General features: G+C 36.8%; 1 protein-coding gene across 3 annotated transcripts in view; it reads right to left on the reverse strand.

Moving 5' to 3' along the window:
• Positions 1 to 26032, reverse strand: part of HDAC9 (histone deacetylase 9) — a 422164-nt gene extending 396132 nt beyond the window's left edge. The window contains exon 1 of one of the 3 annotated variants that reach the window (XM_026072683.1): positions 25862 to 26032. In XM_026072683.1, coding sequence (XP_025928468.1) covers positions 25862 to 25997 — 136 coding nt within the window. In that variant the 5' untranslated portion in view covers positions 25998 to 26032. The remainder of the gene's footprint in view (positions 1 to 25861) is intronic. The other 2 variants (XM_026072684.1, XM_026072685.1) reach the window with 2 other exon arrangements.
• Positions 26033 to 26440: the final 408 nt, after the last annotated feature.

The raw sequence follows: 26440 nt of genomic DNA on the forward strand, positions 1-26440 counted from the left end.
TTGCTTATACTATGCTATAGCAAACGTTAATTCCATCCCTCACAGACCTATGTAGCCCAGAGGTGTTCAAGAGGCTAATCATGCAGAAACCATTCATTTTTGTGTTCACCTAATGCTGTGCACAACAGAGTCCTGGCCTGTGACTGAAGCCTTTAGGTGCAACTGAAGGACAGCTAACAACCAGCACCTGCTTACTTGTTTAATTACACTAAARTACAATTATGCAGAAAAGTGGATGGAGAATTACTATTGTGCCAGCTCTTACAATACTTAGTGTTTTTTTTAATCTTCTTGCTACCAGGAAAGCACCTTTTTGTTTAAAGAAAGTTAATCATTCTGCTAATTAAAACCAAGTAGGTGCATCACAATTCTTCAATGCCCAGGGTGAAGCCAGAAGTTAAATGCTGTTTTCAAACAAAACCTTAGAAGAGAAATTGTAGCTGCTGAGAAGGTGTACAGACAGACACATGCACACACATCTCTGTTAATCTTACTGTCGGAAAATGTTAAATCTCTCTTTAAAAACTAGGCTAATACCCAATGGAAGCCGATGTATTTACATGCATACCATGTTTTTTCAGGAAGATTCCCTTTCTGGCATTCATACTTTTAAAAGCACAGAAGGTGTTTAATAAACTTAAATTACTCTGATACACAAATGTATGTATGTATGTATCTAAAACACTGGCCCTCAGAAACTTTCATTCATCACTTAAATGCATCTTCCTAAGTCACCTCAGGATGGGAGTATTTCCCATCAGGGCTTACTCTAGGAGTACCAGAGTTGTCTGGCCCTACCAGCACACATTTGCGTACTTCAGATAACAACTCAGTTGTTGCACAAATCTAAGAGGTGTAGGAAGCAAGGATGTTTGTAGCTCATAATCAGCTCTGTATCACTCCAGGGCAGAACAACTGCTGTCTCTGCCAGCATCTGTAATGTGGCCCTCTTTGCAGGCCAGCCACCGCCCAGCAATCTCTTTAATTCACAGAGGGAGTACGCTTCACCGCAAGCTTGTACATTCCCTAGGATCCATCTAACTGAAGTCAGATTAAGTTTCTGAAGTTTTCTACTAGAACAGCATGCTGATAGTCCCACATGAAGGGGTGAAGTCGCACACAGTGAATACAAAACAAACTACTGTATTGGATAATCGAATGCACGCCTGAAATAGAAGCACAGAAGCAGAATAAACTAGGGAATAAAAGATCCCCAAAAGAAGTATTTTTACAAAAGCCAGAGTTTAATTTTTATTCAGTTACTATTATTTGTATGTGTTCAGCATGCTCTCACAATTCAATGCCATTTTTAGTATGATTCTTTTCAGCAAATAGAAAACAACATGCACAAGTTAGAATACAAAAGTAATGGTATTTACTGTTTTGTTGCTTCAGCAGAAGTGGTCAGATTTTTTATGAGGTGAGCAAAGATCAGCATCACTAGGAGAAAAGAAGTCTCAAGGCGATCAAGTACTCTTCACCAAACCAACATTTTATAAAACAATAAACTCTCCTTCATTTGCTTGCTCCATGACAGTCCCCCCCCCAATAAAAAACATGTAAAAAGTGATCCTCTTTTTGCAAATTTTGAAAAGGTCCGAGAGGAAAAGCACTTTCTGATCCCATTCACACCAGAGTACTCACTAATTCCAGTGCTCTTCAACTTACAGCAGCATTAAATGAACCAAATTAGATTAAAAGACTCTCTTTCTCCATATCTGAGAAGGGTGTCAAGATCGCACAGTTCAGAATGGAAAAAACAGCCAACAGAAAACAGTCACTGTCACATCAAACAGGGGAGATGCTGGATGCACAGGGCCACAAGCCAGCACCGTGGCCATGCTGAACAGCATCTTAGTGCAGGAGGAATTGCACTGAAGTCAAAGGATGGCACTACAGCAAGATACCACCCAGTAAGAACCAAACAACCAAAAAAACCATGTCTAATTTTCTCATTCTTCAGATTGTCCAAGACAGGACATTACAGTAGATCATGTCTCCTCGTTGTTTATTTTTAAAAGTACCAGCAGCTAATTGCATAAGAAGTAGTTAGGCCATCTATTCTAGTCAGATGAGCATGAATGATTTACTTGTCTCTTTAATCTGATTCTGTACACACAGTCTGAGGTGTCACTGCATTGAGATGAAATTTAAGTGACATTAATATTTTAAGTTTGTATATTTATACTTAGAGCTTTTCAGTAGGAAGGTTTTACCAGACTGTTCATTCTAATGACAGATAAGGTATGAATGCAATTTGCACATACACGCCTGAGTTAGCTTCAAACTACCCAATAACTRTGTGGCTATGGAGTATGAAGATCAGAAGAATCTCGGTACACACCGAGCCTGCAAAAAGCTCTATTCTGTATCACCAGCCCCCCTGTCGCTGTCCCCACCCCACCCAGCCCCAGCCCCATCGCAGGCCAGCCCGGGGCTGTCAGTCTCTGCCCCATGATGCCGCAGCGGTGCCAGCTCCAGCCCCACCATGTCCCGGCTCCTGCCCGGCCACGGGTCCCCTGGCCCCCACCCCAACACCCACCCTGACCTTGCGGGCACCCACAGCAGCGCCCGACACCCTCCGCGGCCCTGCTCCCTCGGGGCAGGAGGACGGGTCCTGGCGGCCAGGCCCAGCCATGCCCCACCAGGAGCCCCACAGTGCCCTGACAGCTACTCTGCACACAAGACAGCTCCCTTAAAGCTGCTTCAGGTGTGTCTAGGTCAACTTTAATCAGACTAACCGCAATACAGACAAACCCTGAAGAATGATCATGTAGTATTTGCTTGATTTCTCTAGGAACTATCACTAAAATAATACAAAGATAATTATCCATGTTCTGAATGGTTTTCTTGATGTCTACAGCTACTTGCCTACAGCAAAAACAAAGTAGCAGAACCAGCTGAGAAAAGCACTACCATCAGATATATCCTTAAGCAATTTTGATTTTCAGTATAGTGAGAATAGAAAGTGAGAACTTGTGTATCTGCTTTCTTGGCAATGTCAAAATAATYTCCACAATTCTAGACTGCACGCAAAAGTAAGAGACTTGAACACAGGCACGATGCCACGCTGTACTGCGCCCCTCAGGAGGGCTGCGTCATTCTCCTGCAGAGTCAGAGGCTCACATGCACAGAGTCCATAGAGGCTATTTTAAATCAAACCTAGAGAAAACAGCATTCTCTGTCCTGTACTGCGTGATCACTTTCTCCAAGTCTCACTGTTTTCACCTGCCCTGCAAAACTTCTTTTTGGTCTGTATTGTCCCAATCAGTCCCCTCTTATGCCTTTTTTCCTGACATTTAGCTAACCCTCTCTTCAGCAAGCCCATGAAATTCACACAGCATTTGTAAGATACTACATAAAATATGTTTTGCTGGCATACCAGCTGTGCTGGCATAAGCACAGGTCAATCATTATTATTAGCAGATCACTGATGTCCAAAAAGCTGCTGACCGTGCTAGTGAAAGCTAAGGGTAATTCAATAAAGACAGAACTTTCAAAAGAAACTATGTTACAAAGGTTGTACCACAAACACTGACTTCCTTTCCGAAGTACTATGCGAACCTCACTTTATCAAGAACAAACCACAGTTTGCCCATTATGAAGTTGGGCATAGCATGGCTAAAAAAAAAAACAACAAAAAACCCCCTCTAACCTAGAAACGTGCTGAATGACCCTACTTCAGAAGCCCACCCAGAACAATACAAAAAAAGCTGCCAGGGAAGAGTTGTTGGAGAACAATATTAAGTTGGTGGCAGACTTAGTTTAACTTTGGCTGGTTCCTTAAAACTTGTAGAACAGGCTTCGACCATCTGTCAAATAAAAAAACAATTCTGTGTAAAGGCACCAGAATGTGATCAAACAGGGATGAAAAAAATTCTTTAAAAAGAAAAGCAATCTGCTTAATGCGGATGACTATATTTTGATTTTTTGTTGTAAGACAGTTTTTTAGTTCAAGAAAGAAGGATGCAGCATACAAACCAGATGTTACAAAGAGATCTTTCCTCATCATTGTACATAAAATATTACTAAAACATTTTAAATAATCAGTCAGGTTATCCTTGGGTATTACCTTAAAAGCATCAAAAAGTTTCATTACCCTGGTCTAATTCCCTGCAAACGATAGAGTAGGTTTACACCTGAGGAAGTGGAGAAGTGAGAACCTGAATGTCTCAGTAGTCTTGTATAATAGCTTAGGTTTTTATTCCTAAGCCAGAGACCGAATGTCTTGTGGAAGGCTGAAGACATTTCTCATTTGAGTCAGTGAAAAGTCTCCTAGTAACTATAATCCCCAATGATTGAGAATCAGAAGTAGTACATTTCTGAATTAAAAATAAATTAAGAAATATTTACTCTTGAGAAAGATCAGGCAGTATTTTGTTACCTTCTGTACTAATATTGCTTACAGGTCCTGGAAAGAATTCTTCTCTTCATCAACTCCCAGGGGGAACTGGCCATTTTGAAAGGCTTATTTTAGCACCTTGCTGCAAGGAAAGCTGTGAAGCAATAGCTCCACAACAACACGGCCCTCCGATAAAGGGAGGTATTTATTTAGCAGAGTCTTATACCATCTACCCTTCACAAGCAGGAAGCCCGCTCTGTCTACAACAGCAGTTCCACAAATAGACACAGACTTCTTGCCTCTTCTTGACCACGTTTTCACTATGTGGTTTAATACAGCTACCATCTGAGAAAAGATATCCAGCGCTCACAGTCACTAGCAACATGCCACAAACAGGACTTTTTGCTTCAAGTGAAGCTAAAGCAAATAGAAATTTAAGAACACAGTATCATAGTTTTCCTAAACCTGTCACAGAGGACATATTTTACAGATTTATTCAGTAAAAAAAAAACAAAAAACAGAAGCTCTGTTAATTTAGGGAGTCTCTGAACCAACCATCTTTTCAGTTTCTTTTATAATATCTTAAGGTCAGGTTATCTGGGCACATCCAGTAAGGGCAGTGGTAACACACTGGCTACAGGTCTTAGCTTCTAAGCCGTTGCACAGAGAGCTGCCCCACTCACATCTGGCAACTGCCCGTTAAATCTTTTTGTTTGGGATATGATACTCTGCTAAATACTCTGAGATAAGATACTCCGCTAGCTCAGCCTTAAAATTGCCATGAAAATTGCTGATTCATCCTCTCCAAGGTTTAACTATGAGCTATTTAATTTACATTAAGAATACATCTCTTCTCCAAGACAGTACCTAAAGCTCAATTAGCAAACTCCAATTTAAATTCATACTGAGGTAAATTTTGCCCAGGCCCTGCTAAGTAGTACTTCCTTGGGGAAGTTTTGCTCTCATCTTCCTGTGGGAGATGCACATATTCCCCATCATTTTACTCAAGATGATACAGCATCTTTTCCAGATGATTTTCCAGCTGCTGAGACAGAGTGCGGTGCCTGGCACCAGGTCTAAAATCATCCAGGAGACCTCATTAAAATTAGGTAGCTCTGGCCTAAGGAATTAAACATAAGCTAGAGATAGAGAGTACATAAACACAAAGTTCCCACACTACATTTTTCTTTGCTCTGTATATGAAGAGTTTCATAAAGAAAGCTACTATCTAAAATAAAAATCAGTTAATCTTCTACATCCAGAAGACATATATTATCTTTAGGCAGAAGGGAAGGAGAAAAGCCTTAAAATTCCACACACTACTAATTAAAAGAGTGTGTAGGAAAGAAAAAGGACACCTGTTGTCTTTCAATCACATCACTAGAGATAGGCCAAATATACAGCTTGTTTTAGCAAATGTGGATTTGTTTGTTTGTTTGTTTGTTTGTTTGTTTTCAATCTGGAGAGCTTTACACTTTACGCTAGCTCCTTGGTACATCTCAACACAACAACCACATGTTAAGTATGCAGCATCTTAGAGCATGAGATTTGGAATTATGGAACTATTTTAAGATAGCCATTATTAGCTAATAAAAAAGGTGTTATTGCTATCTTGAACCTGGTAAGTGGGCTTCTTAATAATTAAAGCATCACTATTGTGTACTATTTATATAGTTGTTTCAATCTGTGATTATATTCAAAACTCAGAAGACTGAAAATACCCTTCTGTAATACAAGATGTCGAGTTTTATCATCATCAGGAGTCCACTTGATACATATTCTGAATTTATTGCTCAAATTAATAACACTTTAGAGACAAAAAAATCTTAAAATACTACACCCTGGGATCAAAATGCTGTTCACAAAAAAGTGCTTTCAAATTTACCCCAAAAAACATACCATGAATGTTTAAGGCATTTAAATTTCAAAAAAATTATCATTTTTGTTTACCATCCAGGATTTTGGCTTTTTACATGTAAATGCAGAGAAGACCATACGATTCATCTTCTCCTCCCACACATTCATACTAAACATCTGTATTCTACATGGAGATGGCTTGTGTCACAAATTATGACACTGACGTGAAAAGCTGAAGGAAGGTTTTATGAGAGCAAGTTTTTGTTTACATACACTAAGCATAAATAATTGCCTTCTGAAGGATGGAAACAGATACAATTCCATGAAAGATAAAAGCAGCATTATTTAATTCACATTTTCCTGTTTTCAGATATAAATACACTTTTTAAAAAAATGTTTCAGAAACCAGAGAAAATTATGTGTAGTACCAGAACTAATAGTCTTTTGAAGCTATTGCATCAACTTATTTTAAAGAAAATTTAAAAATTTCTATTAAAATTCAGTTTGATTTGATTCATACAATTAAACTTAAAATTGTTATAGTAAATGCTTCACTGCTTTGCAGAATACTAGCTCACTCAGGCACTGTTAATATTTAGAAGAAAACTGCAGAAGAGAGAAAAAAATGGAATTACACATAAAGAATTATTGTTGCTATATTATATGTATGCACACATATGTGTGTGTGCATATACACAGACACACAAAGAAATAAATCTTATTTCCATGACAGTCTTCTATTTTCCAGTGATGATATGTGTCTCATAAATAGTAGATTTGGGTTTTGAAATACAACTGTTTAAAAGACCTGTATTTCTTCACATTCAGAAACCTTGTAAAGAAAGGATCAAACATTAAAAGCCTTTGATACTACTGCATTGTCCTTTAGCAAACACTGACTTCCATAGGGTAAATTTATGCTTAGTATAATTGCAATAAAACAAATAGGGCATAGTTAGGATCAATTTAACCCTATTCTTTCTGTAGGTAAAGTGGTATATTCTGTAGGTAAATTGTATATCTTATATCTTTCAAAGAGTTAAATACATTTCCCAGCAGTGAAAAGACTGATCAGTACACAACAAATCATTTCACGAACATGAAAAATCAGAATACATAACTCTGCTTATGCAGGCTACTCCCTCCAGCTCCACAAGAGTGTTTTTACAGGTCCCTAGATATAACCATAATTCTAAAAAAAAAACAAAAAAACACAGATATCTTTAAAGAGCTCTTAGGCATGAATTCTGTATGGGTTTAGACAGTCGTGAATTAGAACAGTGTGCTGCTGTCAAGCATTTGCCAGTACTTGATCAAACATCCAGCAGTTGTAAGACTTGAGCACACAGCCACTGACCTGTGCTATGTTGTCTATTAGAACAGCAAACTCTGGAGCCCAACTCTGAAATGCCAATTTCCAATCTATTTTACAAAGACATTCCTTTCAGTCTGTTGAATCACAGTTTTGTAGTAGAACAGTTTTTTTCTGTAAAGCAATACTTGAAGATTTTTCATAAGGAAAAAGTAAATTTGCAACAACCTATCTGCACATTACATCAGGAATGCAACTACAACTAGGAGTTTTTAGCAAGAAAATGAAAAATGTGTGATGTATAAATAATATGTGCATGAGAACAGGGTTTCTAGGGATAATATTTCACTATCTGGCTCAATTAAAATAAAGGAAATACATCCAACACTCTCTCTGAACACTAATTACATTTTGTCTTAGCGTTTTCCCTAATAAAACTTCACTTGCAAATAACAGAATTATAGAAACTTTTGCAAGAAATGAACTGTCTATTCATTATTTATTTTAATTTTGAAATAAATTCTACCTTCTGTTAGATATAAAGTCTGATCTGAGCACTCTTAAATCAACAGAATCTCACTGGCTTTAAATCTTAAAAAATCTACCTACAGTGCTATAAATCAAGCACTGACATTTACAGTGTTGGTGTACAGTTACTGTTACAAGAATAAAGATACCATGCCTGAGACATAGGAAAATTTAAGGCAGAGCTCACAACTCAAATCATCTGATTCTGTCAGTTGTTGCACTTTTTCTTCTGTGATATATTCAAAAAACAAGAAAAAAATGGTTACATTATTTCATCACCTAGTCAATATTTGTCCTCCTTGTTAGTTATTTCTTTCATGGATGGATATGATAAGAATAAGTTATGATATGCAGTGAAATAAGTTAGGTTGTATCACTAGGAATAATGTCTTTAATTGCTTATGCACTTGTGCATAAACAAAAGGATTATTCACCAGTAAAATTCTACCCCAAATCATTACACATCTTTACTGAAGTCAACAGACTTATGGTAGTATCTGTCTGATAGAATGCAATTAATTGTCAAAATATATATGTTCAAGTTTTGGGGGATGATTTTGTTTGAAATAAAAGCATTATGAATAACAGTAAGGATAATAGATCTTATAAATCCTTAAGTTCTTTGCATAGATCTAAGTTCTTCCAAAACACTTTTTCTGTTTTCCCTTGTTAAACTATCCTGAGCATATGAAATATGCCTACAGCACAATAAGCAGATCAAGTCCTAGTTCCAGTTCATTCCAGTATTACACGAGTGTGAATGTGCTATTTTCCAAGATAATACTAGCTCCAAGTCTTTGCAATTTTTTATTACCTTAAAATACTTTCCTGAGATTGAAACATTTTCTCCCATCTGTCAAAATATTGTCAGCAGAATAAAGCTGGTAGTAATTTGTCAAAATATTTAATTGCAGAAACTATCTTAAAATCAAACCCAACTCCTTCAGCTACTTAAAGAGAATAAGCTGTCAAAGAGACAAAATGTTTTCAGAACACTTTGAAGGATTTTACTATATTCATGATAAAAGTATTTAAGCAAAAGACTAATGTAAGCAGTAAAATATATAGACAGTAAAAACTGAGGTTCCTTTTTTTGCCTAAAGCTACAGTTTACCATATATAAATTGGATAATGAAACTTTTACAGTAAGCGCTCTGGAGAAGCTATATATTCCACTAGACAGACATCCTCTCATCATTTATATCTCTCATTTGAAAAAAGAAACACCTATCCATGAAGATTTTTCCTGACGGATTGCTGCTGGAAAGCAAAACCATCGGAAATGCACTGTTTCATGACTATACTTTCAAGCTTTTGATATACATACATTACAAACATAAAACTCTTAAAGAATATTAAGGCTACAAAGATAAGCATTCTGAAGTTACAGAATGTTGGATTAGGATTGTCTTAGACATTTTAATTTCTCTGCTTTGCTTATATGCATTATGGTACAAATTTTAAGTGTTCATATGCTGCTTTTTCTTAGGACCCTTATATCAGAGGTGGATGCAACTCATTGACCAAGGAGCTGTTATGTATTTTCTTTCCTATCCACTTCTTAAGGTTCTAAACTTAGCTTACAGAACATTATCTACAGCCTCCTCTGAAAACAAAATTATTCATTTCTTCACTGGGTTCCCTAAGATATTAATGAAAATCACTCTGCAACACATTTCACATTTTCAACACCTCTTCAGTATGACAGAATGCCCTACACTACAGATGTTGAGTAGAGTCGTCAGCTTCCTTTTCAGACCAGTTTTCTCCCAATCAGCCCTTCTGCAGGTAAGTGCCCTCACCCCTACCCCCAGTTTCACCACTCTGCATTTTGTCCCTATTTCCTTGTCCAGCCAGCACTTCTACCAGTCCCACTCCCAAATATAAATCCCCCTAATAATCTCTCTGGTATTGCTTCAGTCTCTTGTGGATGCTTTTTCCTAGTTTACTTGTCTCACAGACTCTCAAAGCAGCTCTTGCTTCTTCTGTCTTTAAGTTAAGCAGACTTCTCCTTTTCAAATGTCCTCTCACATTCAGTAGGCTTTTTAGACCTGAACAGATGCATTTCCTGAATAGTATCTGCTGTCAGCACACTTCAGAACTGAGTGAGATTTTTCTGCAATTGCAGCTTCAATTTTTCCASGCTGCATTATGTCCAAGTCCAGCCAAACATATGCGGCAAGGGGCTGCATCTTCTTCAGAGAGCATAAAGAACAACGATTTGCCTGTTTTGAAAGCAGAGAAGTCAAGAGCTTTTATAAGTTTGGCAATATATTTCAAAATGAGCAGAAGAAAGTAGTTTTCCTTAGCTCTGCTGTATGCAATGGCTGAACCATTTTGGCTTGAAGCAAAGCACTAGGAGTATCTGCAGCAAACACCTAGAGTGGAGTATTTCATCCCACACAGGTAAAGCGTGGCAAAGACATAGGCAACTGAAAAAAGAATCTCAAAATGGTAAGTGCTAGGCAATCTTTTAACTGCCAGTACTGTCAATCCAGGTCTACCTGTCAGGGAGACAGTACATGCGTTATAATGAGAAAGAAATGAATCCATGTAATGCTCAAAATGGAAATTCAGGCAAAATTCTTTGCACATACAGAAGTTTTAGCTTAAGTCTTTTCTACATACTACTTCCCCACTATTCTATAGTTTTCTTAAGTATTAGCATGGGCAACCACTGTTCATTACTATCACAGGGAAACAGTCTTCTTGTGATTTAAGAGCTGGTTTGAATACCTAATTCTCTTTAGCATCCATGAAACATACTGAAAAAACACAGAAAAGCAAACTCATTTCTGTGGACCTTGGTGCAGGCAGAACTTCCATATCTCACAGTAAGGGTGACAAACACAAACATGAAACTCAAACATGCTGCTCTCTTTGGAAGCAATTTCTCTCAATCACTTGATGGAAACAGCGTCAACCCTCTACGACTTAATTTATTAGCCAGTCTAGTTAATATAGCACGCCTTTATCTGTCAGTCCTTCAACTAAATTTTGCTTGGCCTAGTCCATAGCTTCTCCAAATAGCGAGTCCTTTTACTGCCTCCTCAGGCACAGACAGCAGCTTGGAAATACTTCCCATTAGAAAAAGGAAAAACAAAAGGCCTAAAATATATAGTGTTTGTCCTTCAATATTTATGATAAATTTCAGGGTCCATAAGACCTGCTGGAAGTCTAGAAAACTGAGTAAAGCCTGCCTGCCCCAAACATATACACGTTTTCTGTTTGTTTCATATGTTTCAGAGCTATAAAGAAGTCCTGTATCAGATCCCCCTGAAACACGTTTCTATTTATATACCTCATTTTAGTTCACCTCAAGACTAAACTGGAGCTTGAAAAGGTCCTTGAAGAATTGCTTTTTGCTTTGTAAAAGACAAAACCCTCAGCCATTCCTTAAGTTTGGGCTTTTCAAGAGCTTCCACCTAGTGTTAGAGGGGCATGGCAGATGTAAATGTCATTCATTTAATATTTACATACAGGGCTGCCAGCCATTTTATACAATATGAATTTCCCATAAAATCTTTTATTCTTCTTTTTGAAAGCATAGGATATATAACTTTCCCCGGATTTTCCCGCTATGGTTATGTACTCAGAGTTTCTAGCAAGCTCCTCTGAAAGCACTTGAAGGGTAAAGAAATGTCTGATAACAGCAAAGGTTGGACTCCCTGGTTTGGGTTTAAGAAATATTAGTGAGAAGAAACTGTCTCTTGAATGGCACTGACTATCAAAAACACTCCTGGTGTGAGCGGGGAGGGTGGGCCAGATGATCTCCAGATGCCCCTTCCAACCTCAGTGAATCTGTGATTCCATGATATAACAGAAGCACTAGAGTCTTCTCGAGAACCACACCTAATGGTGTGTGAACCCACACACGTTGTTCTGCAAAATCTCTGGGCCAGAAAAAAACACACACACACACACCCAAAAAACAAAAAACACAAACAAAAAAACCCCCACATCCACACAGCAAAACCAAGGCTTAGCTAATTCATGTTATATAAGTATTCTGAGAATCCTGGAGTGGAAGCAGTACATGCCCAACAGTGTAGTCATTTTCAAAGAAAAAGTGCAGAAAGACACAATCTGTAGTACATTGCCATAAGGTCTGTGGAAACAGGATTTGACCTTTAAGTAGGGAAACCATATTTTAGGTAAGCCTTATCCCAAGATAACATCTTAATAGACACTGCCAGAAATGACATGTTTTATGCCACTAAACTATAACTTGTCTATTATAGCAGCTTTGTAAGACACTTACTAAAGCTAATCTATTTTTACAACAAATACTGTTTTTCTATTAAACCTGTTCTCTCTTACACATCAATTTCAGAGAGTCAAATTTAAGGGATGAAGAGAAGGGCGAAATATAACTGACTGAACCAAAAGCTTAATTTCCCTGAGAGCAGTCAGATTTTTAAGCTCTTAGAAAAGCTGCTTATACCTATGTACTCCAAAAAAAAAAAAAAAAAAGAAAAAAGACCAGAGTGTCTAAAATACAGTGTCTAAAATGGCATACAGGCAAGAACGTCTATATCTCAGCTATTATTTTCAAAAATTCTGCTTATGTAGATATTTAAATGATTTTCAAAATACTGTATACTGAACTCTTCTGAAAACACAGCCACATATCTGAAGAGTGATCTGCTTTACAGATCTGGTCCTACTGTTATCCCAGACCATTAGAGAAATCTGGGACCAGTACTTTCTAAAAGTGGCTCGGCACTAATACAGGTTAGAATACAGCATAAAAAAGCTTCTCTGTCCTTCACGCATCTGGAAGTGGTTTCCAGGATTAGTTGCTCCATCACCTTCCCAGGTATCAGTGTGAAGCAGATAAGACTACAGTTCTCCATATTCTCCTTCTTGCCTTTCTTGAAGACAGGAGTAACATTTGCTCTCTTCCAGTCCTCAGGAACCTCTCCCCATCACCATGACCTTTCAAAGATAATCAAGAGTAGCCTTGCAATGGCATTCCTTAGGGCAAATCTTAACAACAAACAACGAAGAAAGCATTCAATACATTGGCCTTTTCCATGTCCCTTGTGCCACATGTCCCTTGTGCCATTCAGCAGCATGCCTGCATTTTTCCTAGTCTTCCTTTTGCAGCTGATATACCTATAGAAGCCTTTCTTGTTGCGCTTCATGTCCCTTGCCAGATTCAACTCCAGGTGGCCTTTGGCTTTCCTAATCTCATCCCTGCACATTCAGTGTCTCTATACTCCTCCTGCTTCACCCACTCCTGCTTCCACCTTTTGTATACTTCCTTTTTATGTTTGAGTTTTATCAGGAGCTCCTGGTTTATCCACACAGGTCTCCTGCCACTTTTGCTTAATGTCCTGCACTTCAGGATGGACTATTCCTGAGCTTGGAGAAGGTGATCCTTGAAAAATCAACTAGCTGTCCTGGACCCCTCTTCTTTCTAGGACTATCTTTTTTAATTGTGGTGTAGCTGGCCTGTTTGCATACCGATGTACTTAAGTCATTTATTTCCTGGGTGGTCTAAGAGCTCCCCAGGTAATTATCTACACAGATGAGAAAAAGGACTGATTTGGGACTCTAGTTGCAAATACTTCAGTATTTGACTAATTGCTACAGAAGCTCTCCAGATGGGAATTTTGGATAGTCCTAACAGTTCCCTAGGCAGTTTCTGCTGTGCCTAGACAAATTCATATGCTTCAATATGTTGATTAATCTGGGTTAAATCTCTGGTCATTCCACAGACTCTCTCAGGCAGTTTCTGCAGCAGAATTGTACACAGATAAGACACTTGTAAACAGTCAGTAGAAACTGTTACTACAGATGCAGAAATGGTCATGTAGGACACTCTTTGTAGTTAAGATATTTAGGAGATGATTTGTAAATAGTTTAAGATAATCTATAGCAATGGATCATGCATCTGCTGGAGTGGTCATGTAGGATCACGAGCCAGCTGGATTGTAAGAATTCAGTGGAACTGCGGTTTGGGGAGCCTCACCCAATCCAGCTGAAGACGCTATTGTAAGGATCCACTGTCCAGACCAGCGACTGATCTTTCTGTTCAAGAGATTTGATGGTGAGCATCCATGCAATATATTCTACTTTGGGACACTCCAGTATTTTATTTGCTTCTTTTCATTGTGTGAGCCTATGACTTGAAAAGCCATCATCAGTGAAAGATCCTTCATAACCTATGATTTGTGTTTACCAGTATCACTACTTTGTAGGCACCTGAAACGTCACCATATCAAACAAATTACAGATTCAAACAAATATACTATTATTACTCTATGTGCAGTCAGTAAAGCAGATCAAAGTATTAATGTGAAACAATTGGCATATATTTGTATGAATTGGGTTCCTGCTTCTAAAGTAATATTTCTCTCTCCATCACACATTTATAGTACTATGCTGTTACGATGATCTGAAGAATGAGTATTACAAGATATATATACAAAGTACTTCAGGCGTACCCTTACAAGGCATATATTTGTAATCAGATACTTCAGACCTTATTTTGCAATGAGGGTACATAAGCAGATCATTGCCTTTATTAAAAAAAAAAAAAAAAAGATCAGATAGCCACCTACTTGGCATCTGCATTGAGGCAGCAATTATAACTTGATCGATACATGACTAAATGAAGAAAATAGATAACTAGAGGAACATTATAGTCATTACACAAATATACGCATAAAATGTACATAGTTCTGCAAAGAAAGATACAGTCATTCATTTTTATGAATGCATCTGTTCAGTTTTTTCCCTTCTCTACTCCTGACGATTCTGTCAACCACCCTTCCCCCCGCCAAATACAGTAACAAGTAATTCTGTAAGTATTCCACAGGTATTTTTAAAAGATAGAACTTACAGGACATGGAGAGACAGATTTTAACATGGGTTGCCATGAGTGGTCATTTAGACTTTTCCAGACAGTTAATTTCACTTTTAATAAGTTGCAAGTTATTAAAAAGTCCTCCATACAAGGTTCCAGTCTCCATTTCCTACAAATAAATAGCTGAGTAATAAATTAGTTTACAAAAGAATTGAGGAAAATGTTCTACTATACAGAACGATGCAGAAAAAGAAAAAGAGATATATTGTGCAAAATTATAGGAAATAAAAATGTTTGGCCACACTTACTGAACTCAGAGATGCCCAAATTTGATAGAGCCAAAGTAATGAAAATCTTTATGTAAATTTCTACTCCCTTAGCTGCTTCCATCATAATCTTGATATTGCACTATAAAACTCCCCATGAATTAAAAATAAGTGGTTTTGATTGCTTTGAGAAAGTTCTTACCATATTTCAACTCTTCTTCAGTTGTGTGAATTGCATTATGAAATTGCAACTCAATCTTGAAATGGTATTACAATAATTGTGGAACTTGTGTGTGTGTGTGTTTTTTTTTTTTTTTTGTTATAGAGATATCACTGTGCACCAGCTGCAAGGTTCCACAATTGGAAAATCTCTACCTACAGCATGAAAACATAACTTTTCTCTGAAAAAGTCTGACAACTAGACATTTTTTTCCAAAGATGATTTTACATGAGTCAAGACTACAAGAGTTAAGATTGAATTTGCTAGTATTTCAGATGTACTTAGAGGTCTGGACACCAATTCATATACTTCACCGCTATTGGCTTTGACTGAGTTAATCTATTAAGGAAAATGCACAATTTTAACTTTCAGACTCCCTGAACAGTGTTTCTAAATAACAAATTACTTTGTTGAATCAACCCTCTCAAACAAATCCAGGAAACACAGTTACATTGTTCAGCACATTTTCATGATAGCCAAAATGAAACAGATCCTCTTATTTTCAGTGCTCAGACATTTTGCTCATTTACTTCTCCCAACCTGATATAAATCTTTGTTGCTCCCTGTCAAGCTTATGAACAAATAATATTCATTTATAATATCAATTCACATTAAAGGCAATTAGACTGGGAAAGAAAACATAAGCAGTTATGGCCAAAGTGGTATTTTTAAATATAGTAAAAATGATTAATACAAACGGAAATCAGGCACAATGGACCTATTTAAAAAGGAATGTTCCATTCTTTTCATTATCAAGCATGGAATAGGTTTGTGGTATGAATGACTGAATCTGTAGTAATTCTGTGGTTTCAGAGGAGAAAGAGTGAAATGAAGATAAGTATTTGTCAAACACAGATGTCATATCAAGATGTATGAGTAACTGTAATCCAGTACTGTATTTCTTATCTACATTAATACATGAAGAGGAATGAGGGAGAAAGAGGATGAACAAAATAAATAATAATAAAAAACCTTTCTCTCCAAGCTTTTAAATCAGCCTGTGTGGTTAAGACAGTCAAAAGGACTGATAATATGCATCCCAAACATTTTCCATCTGACTCAATTCACTGCAGTGAAAGAAGTAACTCTGAGGAAAAAAACCCACAAATTTTATCTATGTATGCTCACAATTAACTGTCTTAAAGTAAACACAAAAATGATGATCTTAAAATAACCTGTAGGGAACATGATCTAGCAACCTATAAAAATAGTTGTCCATCATACCCAAATATACAGCTATCCCAAAAGTGCAAATAAATCAACTTTGAATTTTCTGACTCACAAATAAAAAAACCTTTTGTATGCAAGAGAAAAAATGGAAAAGTATGTATTTTTAACTGTTACAACTAAGAATTGATGTCTTGTTAAAAATATATTTCCTATCAAAAGAATATTTATGGGAAAAGTTTGTACAAGCTTCATTGAAGATGTAAAATATATATATATATATATATATATATATATATTTAAGCTGACACTGAAAGGAAGCAGACTTCAGCAAAATACAAACTCAGGACTGTGGCCTGGGGAAATGCCATGGCTGCACATCACTTTAACAGAGAACAAAGCATACAGCTGCCTGTAATGCTTTATTCATTCAGAACTGTTACTCATGATTCAGTGAAAGTTGGGTACCATTACTCTAAATAAACCAAAGAATGAAGTGTTGTTATTGTCCTATGAGGCCAGCATTGTATTTTACTCCATTAGCATTTCCTTGTTCCATTTTGTCAAGCCTTCAACTTAGCTGGGGTATTAAATATGATCATCATTTACTACAATTACTTCACACCGCTATAAGCAAGTCTGGCACTTGAATTCAGGGGGGAAAAAAAAACAACCCACTAGACATTAGTTTGTACTGTTGTAGCTTCATAAGACTCTAAAGTCAAGAAGCTATGAAGGTTACTTTTAATTACAAAAGGTAAAGTCAATAATACATTACATAAGTCTTTATGACTCTTTATATGATCTACTCCCAAACTGGTTTTATCTGGGTTTATCAGTTCTAGTCTCTGGCTCAAGCGAATTATGATGGTAACAGACAGGTCTTTCCCACCAATGCCAGTCAGTAAGTCCCAGCTGAAGCTATGCAGAAGCATCTTTTTGTCTTATTTGGGAGGGTGAGGTTGTTTTAAGACATTAGATTATTCCTCTTGTCAGCCATGAAATTCAAGGCAAGAAATGCAAAAACTGCCAACTCTTGGCCTTGAAATTTGTCTTCAGGGAAGCACTGCCTTTTCTACAACTATCAGCAGCTACTGACTGCTTGGAATGTGAAATAATTAGGAACTCCCTCAACAATTCCCAGAGGAATGCACATCCTCCCATTCTCTCCAGCCCTTTACCACATTAAGAAATGCTCAGCTTCATGTGAAGGCAGATAAATGAAGAAATGGGAACTGGGGGGTATACAAGACACCCTTTTCAAAGTATCTTGCTCCCACTGCTGCCAAGAGGAAGGCTATTGTTAACTTGTCTTCTGCTTGCCCACAGATTTTTCCTGACTAAAAATGTAACCCACAGTAAACAGTCGTCTTTGCTTTTGGGGGCCATAGTGCTTTATGCCCTGCTAGCTATGAAGTGCTTTACAGAACCCTACAAATCAGTAGTGATCAAAAGCTCCACTTTGTAACAAGCAACTTGTTAGACTCCATTTGTGCCACCTGACTTCAAAGGGAGAGATTATTTTTATCAATCAAGGAAGAAAAGAATTTGGATGCAGACAGAATTAAGCTATTGGTAAAGCATGCCAGTTGAATGGGGTATCATTAAACAGAGGGCTGTATTGGAGGACTAAATTAGGCATAGGGAACAGGAGGAAAAAAAACTGTAACTTAAAATGTGATAGGGTTCATTTACGCTGCTAGATGAGATTACTTTTCTTTACAATACATTACCCAAAGGCACTTCCAAAACTGAGAGAGTATATTACATGGTGCTAATCAGAACTTTTTTCTAAGTAGGTCAAATGTTGAAACAAAATCCTGAAATCTTATGCAGCGTTAAAAAAGTCTCCTGAAAGCAGTACAGCCAAGGTGCTAATCACTTTTTAAAATATAAAAAACGTTCTGCACAAACATTAAATGTAGCACTTTAAAATGCACAGTCATACACCTGAGGCTGTTCTTTCACTGTCATTTTAATTCAGTTTTTAATAACCAACTGAATTTTAATTAGATGAATTGCTTTATTTGCATTTACAGTTGTTTAACTTCAGATTGACTTGTTTAATGTTTAATTTTTTCTGACATCAGGTCATTCCCACTTTCAAATGGTCAGGTAGATTGAGATTTTAGGAATATGCTTTTTGTTAAAAAGAAAACAAATAAGCCAAGACAGTTTTTTCCTGTTTTTATTTACAACGGGCACATTGTATCTTTGAAGGGCTTTGACTGAGGATGAGGGCATGAGGAAAGACAGTGAAAGTACTAGCAAGACTGAAGCAGAAATAGCTTTACTACCAAACTGCCGAAAAGACAATTCTGACTTCAAGTTCCAGGTAAACACCCATTACATAGTGTCCTAAATAACTGTGCGAGTTCCAAACAACCTAAAGTCTCTTAACTASAGACTACTTTTTTCTGGCCGTTATTTTAAAGCCTAAATGAAGATCGTCCATTGCTACCTATGTGCCTTCTTTCAGAATTCAAGGTCAAAGTACATACGTGCAGGTTCATGGGAAGGGCAGGCAGGACTTGCCACAGATTTAAATGGAAATACCATTAACCTCTTGTGAAGGTATAACGAATAAAGCCTTTCCTGTGTTCTGGGCTAACCGAAAGCTGTTTAACTGCAATTAGGACAGCACTTAACCCTAGCTGCTAAGCAATAGGGTCTATTAGCTTGGGCACAGCACCATGCAGCTTCTTGTAATCGCAGAATGCAGACAGAAAGATCTCCCATGTTTGCAGCATGGAAACAGTAAACTCCCATCTGCCTTAAAAGGATATATTGGTTTATTGATGTTACAGCTATCAGTGCAGAATTAGGATTATGAATTCTGCTAAAGTAAAACTGATCAGGGGATGAAGATTAGAGGCAGCTGAATGAATTCTGAATCCAGCTAAAATATTTGAAATACGACTTCTTTTCATAAAAATGGGATGGAAAGAAGTAGGCAATGTACTGTACTGTACTTTGGACTTTAAAATAAACCCAGACTAGCTTCCTGGCCCAAGAAGAAGTTGCAGCTTTACCACCTTGGAAATCAGCTGCAATAATGCACTATATTCAGCTGTTCAACATTTGAATTTCTGCAAACTCTGCTTCAGAAAGTGCTTCACAAAAATAAAAGGTATTTTAAACTGTTCATGGGTTTGCCATATACATATATGTATTTTACACACACACACACACACACACATATCTTCTCATTAAGGAATAAAGAAAAATTTTGAATGAAAAAACTGCTTGACAAGGTAAGTTACTGGGTCTTACGGAAAAAGTAATAAAATACCATAGTTTCATGCATATAGCCTGCATTACTGTTAAGCTAGTTCCTTGCAAATAAGGCAGTAGATAACCAAGTTCATCATATAATCACATAAAACCAAAGAGAGAGTCTAGGATGCTATGCTGCAGAAGAAACATTATCCCAGGGAAGAGTACTGGAAGCAAGGGGGAGAGAGAGACAACCCCACCTGCACATATAACCCMACATTACTGTTCAAGTACGGGTTTGGTTTATTTTCTTTAAATACATGATCTGTAGGCTGTATGTGACTATTGGCTGCATGTGTAAATGTCATACAGTAATAATATAAAACATTTTACTCTAATCCCATTTTGCTATATATTTTGGTATAGGAGTTTATTCTTGCAAATCTTCGTGTTAGACTAAGCTACCCTGTTAGAATATCTGCAAACAGAAATCTGTAAAAGAGAGAAAAACATGGCCATCATATCTAAAATGTGCTTATGGCCTCACACCTTAAAACTCAAAATTTTATTTTTCTTAAACAATGTGATCATCTGCCTCAAATAATTTGGTTATACTCCTCTTTTCTTCACTCTTCTCCCTATGAAAAGGGCCATGAAAGGAGGCAGAATTGTAATAACAAACAAGAGCTGAATAATCTGTTCAGTTATTCGATGAATAGTGCTATTTACCTCCAGATAATTTATTTAGTGAATAATTTCTCTTGTATTAAAGCAATGTTATTAAATCCTGTAATTTTTATGTCTTCTTATTTGTAGAAAATGCATAGAATTTGCAAATAGATCCTATGTGAAACAAAGCAAAACAAACCTCCTGAGTCATTCAACAATTTCTTAAATAAGCAGCAGCAATAACAATCCCTTATATGAAAAAGATTTAACAAATTATAAAAAGTTAATGAAAAACTGCAGTTACCAAGATTATAAATTACAGAATCAGCAGCAGGACTGTTTTCATTTATGAAGCCAAAATTAATTATAAATAATGAACTAAGGGAGCTCTAGTAACAGCCTTGATTAAGAGCATCAAATGCGTAAGTGAGCTGAGCACAGTTTTAAATATGTAACAGCACTAAAGAGTGGCCAGAGTGATAATAATTGTCAACATCTGCTGTTTCACTGTAATGATACAACAAATCCAACTGCAAAAATGGTGCTTTTTAAACTTTCTGGCTGAGATGTAACCTTTCCTGCTTCCTCTGCTTTCAAATACAGATGTGCAATGATCATGCCCCAAAACAGAATATTTGGCAGAAAAACTATGATGAAGAATAAGATGACTTACCAACATTTATGTCATAAGAGATGCCATTCTAGGAAAGAGCTCAAACAGGAGAAATGTTTTTCAGCCTCCATTAAAATATAGTTATTTTACAATTTTACAATTTTTTTTACAAATTTATGATTTACAAAAAATAGTTAGTTGACAATTTTAACTCTGTTCCTACAGAATTAGTGCATTCTATTAAACCTATTTCTGTTTCACTTCATCCTCCACCAAAACCTGCTAGAAAATTGGATCAACAAAACCAACTTTTAGTCAATCATACTTCTCAATGAACTCTATTATTTAAAATTCTCTATTAACCTTTGAAACTTGTATTGCCAAGGCTACGTGTTGCTATTATCTGAGTTCTAGAGGAAGTAACTGGAAGTGTTCAGAGAAGCTTTAAAAAGTTACTACTTCCTACAAGCTGCAAACTTTCCAAAACTGACTAATTTGGCTTCATAATTGCAATCTTCCTTTTGCATAAACAAAAGTGCTGGGAAGTATCAAAACCCACTTTTATTCTAAAGACATGATTGAAGTTACGGTTTTATAAGTATGGGAGCTCAAACACTGAAGATGGGAATGCCCCATGGAAAAGATAAAAAATCTAATCATTGCCCAAATGTTATTTGTTCCCCACAAGAACTACAGGAAACCATAAACACAGTATTGACCTTCTAAATACCTATGATGGGGAGTGAGATTACCAATGTATGAAGCAAACGAATCTGCAATTGCCACAGAGACATTCAGATGGGGCTCCTATATATTTTATCCCATAAACTGAAATTCTAGACATTTTAATTTCCTCCATATGCTTTCAGAAACAAACACACAGATACAGTGATATTAAAGAACACACATCCCTGCCATTCTTCCCTCAAAAAGGCAACCTACAGAAGTAATATACAATCAGATTTTAGAAATGTTATTTAAATAACCTAGGTGCCATCCCACTCAGAGGAGCAATAACAAACACAGTATACTAACTTGTATTATATTTAATGTATAAAAACAGTCCAGTAATTGAAGACTACTTTGACTGTTTTATGCTTGCTATGTATCAGAAATTTGATTTTAAGAACTGATCTCCCTTTTTGTAAAATTATTTCTTTTGTCTATGATATGGATGCAGAAATGGTACTGTTTTAAACTGGCAAAATTTAAACTGTGTGCATATCCATGTGTGTCCACATGCGTGTGTGCATGTACATGCATGCTGGGTTCTGGCCAAAGTTCTGCAGACAGTCAGCAACTGGAATATCTTGCAGAAACAGCAACCTTTTCCATAACATGAACTCTGCATAGCCATATGACTTTCCAGAATCTGTAGTATATAATAAATACAGAAACGGTGCAGAAAAATGTCACCCTGGAATTATTTTACACCTGTTTTCACAGTGTTTCACTCACAACCAACTGTAAGAGAAGAACACAAACTAAAGGAAGAGAACAGCGTCTAATAATAACTAGTACTGGAGACAGATCTCAAAATTTAGGTTTCTTGGCTTGGAATAATCCTCCCTCGCCACCCCCAACCCCCCCAATACTCAGAATCAAATGAAGCGCATTAATTTCAGTTCCTTAAGGGACATGACATCTATATGAACAGTAAGCCTATACTTCTTATGACTATTAACACCAATAATAAATAAATGGATACTATAACCACTGGTCTTAAACATTGGAAACCTTCAGGTTCCCTAAGGTTAGGCTTTGTTAACACATATTGTCAAGTTTTAAAGCTTCTAAGCCAGTAGGGCTATTCCTAAGACCAGTAAGAGATGGCCTTGGGAACAGCGCTAAGCAGATCTGAATGGTAAAGAGAAGAAGAGGAAACAGAATTGACAAACCAACACCTTAAAAATTAAATGACAGGTCCCTCAAACTATTTGGCTAAAAAGTCATATTTTTAAAACACTTGCTTTCTGCCTCCTATTATTCAAGAACTTTGGTACTAACATTTTTTAAATTTTCCCTACACACAGAAGAGCTAGAAATTTATTTTTAGCCTGGTTTCCTAAGGAAATGAAACTTATCCGTTAGTCCCTCATCACAATAACTTCTGAATTCATAGAATGATTTCTGCCAAGTCTGACAGAGTAAAGGTCTTAAATGTGTTACGTTCCCCAAAAAGGGCAGCTGGGAGAGGAAAGAGAATTTATTACTGCTCCAAGTGTGGGCTCACCTTTTATTAGGCATTTGGGAAAACATACAGGAGCATATAGCCTTATATGCTTGACACAGAAAGCCAGGCTGCTTTAGTTCTGTCACTCAGGGCTGCAGGTGGAGTAAGGGGAAAGGATAAAGCTGTTTGCTTCATTGGCTTGTTTGCTTTAATGGAAGCTGCGGTGCTCACACATTTGCATAATTCCAGTTCAGTTGCAAATAGAAGTAGCATGGACCAGATTCCTCACTCATATCTTGTCATAGGTCTGCCAAAATGTCAAAAAACAGTGTAGATTTGCTGAGGAACTGGCTCCAAACACTGCAATGCAGTGAATACTGAACTACTAAAATTTGTTAAAAACATAAACCAGAGGAACTTTTGAGGACTTCCAGAAGGACCTCATGCAGCTAGGTAACTACGCAAAAGAATGATAATTAACTTCAGTGTAAAGAGCCAGAAGGCAATGTAAAGGGTTAACCTCTCTCAAAACAAGCTTATTTTTATTTGATGGTCAATAAGAACAAATTACGTGCTAATTACATTCATTTTGCTCAGATGATGGGTATGAGTGGCCTCAAAAAGCCAGTTCTGCAGTCATTACTACTCCATAACTTGTTCGCTACTGCTAAACTCCCCACCCTTGCCCCTTTACAGGACTTACTTGTTCTAAAGCATGTTTTGTTGATGGCTCTCTTAAGCCATCAATATTAAAGATAAATTCTGTGAAAGCCTTTTTATTACAGTAAACCTATATCTTATGACAAGAGCAGCTGGGAAATACAAGTTTGCTCCTAACTGAATCTTCATGAAATGGTCCTTGATTTTTTTTTTTTTTTTTTTTTTGTACAAGGCTCAAATGGAATTACCTCTACTGTTTTTCAGTGAGAGACTAAATATAGCAAATTTAAAATGTTATGTTTATTAACCTCATGGAATTTCCAATGTATTTGGTTTAATATTTTTATCTTTTAAAAGTGAATATCCAAATGCAATCAGAAAACAGAAGTCGCTTTGAAAATACACATTGTAGAAATTGGAAGGCATTAATGTGAATATGAAGCAACTTCTCACTAGAGTGCCTAACATATACATCAAGATAATATTAAAGTGTTGACACCATGTCTTGAACAAAGATCCTAAAGTGTATTCACAGCTTTTTAATGATGCCTTCCCTAGGAAAAAAACAACCATTATTGTTTTTAATAGGAAAAGCATCATTAAAAAGCTGCCAAAACATTTTAAATAAAGCTATTAAGTAAAAAAACCTACTGAAGACACAAGTCAGAATATCCCACTAAATGAACAATGCTATAAAACAGATCCTGAACTTGGTTTGCCTTTCCCTAGTTTGGGGTATATTTAGCCACATCACAGACACATTATAAATATGACAACAAGAAACCATTGTTACAGCTGAAACCCTAATTACAGCTTTTGGCTGCATACTGAGAATCTGATCTAACTCAGAGTCAGACCAGCAAAAATAGGATTAGAGCCTTGAATTGTAGGGGACTCCAAACACCAGCTTTGTACTTCATACAGACTTTACGGATGATTAACAATTTTGCGAACATAAGCATAAAAGTAAATTTTCTTTCAGCCTTGAATACAAATCTCCACTGTAAGACTACTTCATTTCAGGTTATGTAATGTATTTAGTAGTGAAATTACTGAAAAATGTTTGTCTGTTTGTTTATTTTAATATGTGTAAGAACGTGTAACTGGAGCAGGGCAAAAAGAGCAAAGGGGATATCTGCAACTGTGCTTTAGCCTATTATTTCCAATTATTAACTATAATAACAATTATTACTAATAGGACCTGCAACAGAAGCCATGAAACAAGTATTTTCCAAGCACCAAATAGCAATGGCAACTGACATAGATTGCTTSAGGTCTGTGACAGGATGTGAAGGACTACACAAAATAAGATACTAATGGGGACAGATCTCAACTGATTCAAAATAAACCTCACTTAAACCACTTCTCTGACCTTTCAGGCTCGCATTTGTCTTTAAACTGTTACTGTTACTTCAGTCCTTAGCTTGCAGACTACCAAGGGAATATACCCTCCTGACCACACGAAGAAAATGGGCTGCTAAGGCAGGAATGTTACTATTTAGATTTGTTTACTATGAACAACCCCCTGTATCATATTTCTTATAAGTATGAAAAACTAACATAAATCAATATTTATTATCCAAATTTTAATCACTGAGCATCATTTCCAAATCAATTTTCAACTTAGATCTTAAATGAAAGGAACTTACCAGTTAGGGCATACATGGTCTCATTTATGTAGCTCATGGTGGTTTAGAAAGCTAGCAAGGCTGTTCTAATATTGTAACAGACAAAAAATTAAAAGCAACAATGAAGGGAAGTGGTTAGTCAACTAGCTGGTTCTGCTATTCCCTCCCACTTCTTACAGCAGTACCTAACTCTGTGGGCTCATAACTCAACTTACCATCTCAGTTCCTTCTTTCATCTGTGAAAAAAAACGCAAAATAAAAAGAGCAAAAAACCCACCACAAAACACACACACAAGTTTTGCAGGATTATTATAGTGTTTCAAAACCAGATGTCCCATAGCCATAGTCATAATCAGATACTAGATACAATATCCAAGCAGTAAATTCTTCACTTACTTGGAGAAAAAACACTGAAAAAGCAAAGTTCTACCTCAGCGTAGTTTTCCTCATTGCTGCTTTGAATGGAGGTTAATAAAATGCAAGCCATTCTGCATTGGTGGGGATGGAAGAATAAATTAGCTGTATCTATCATTTAGTTAGGTTACCTAACAGAATTGATCCAGCTGGCTTTGCGATTTACAGGGAGAGCAATTTTTAATGGCAACGACAAGAAGCCAGAAGCTATCACACAGCACAGAGTACCGCACCACAGGAAGGGGAAAACAACAACTGCTCGTGGCACTCTTCCAAAATGCAAAATTAAACCCAAAGGTTCAGATTCAGTTATGCAAACCTCATTCTTGCCCATGCAAGTCAGCATTTTGAAATAAGACTAACTCTCTCTCAACCTCCATATTAGCATTACCATAGGGAGTATCACTGTTTACGCGCTGAGTTTTCAGAAAGCAGAGATCACTTCCAGTAGGAAATGATGCATTGAACGTTTTACATGATTTCCTGCTGAATCTCACAACTCTCCTTGCCCTGAGACATAATTCTTTGTAAAATCACAATCACTTGCCGCTTGCTGTGACA

The sequence above is a fragment of the Apteryx rowi genome, unplaced genomic scaffold (genome assembly GCF_003343035.1).
Source record: "Apteryx rowi isolate R43461 unplaced genomic scaffold, aptRow1 scaffold_349, whole genome shotgun sequence".
NCBI lineage: Eukaryota > Metazoa > Chordata > Aves > Apterygiformes > Apterygidae > Apteryx > Apteryx rowi.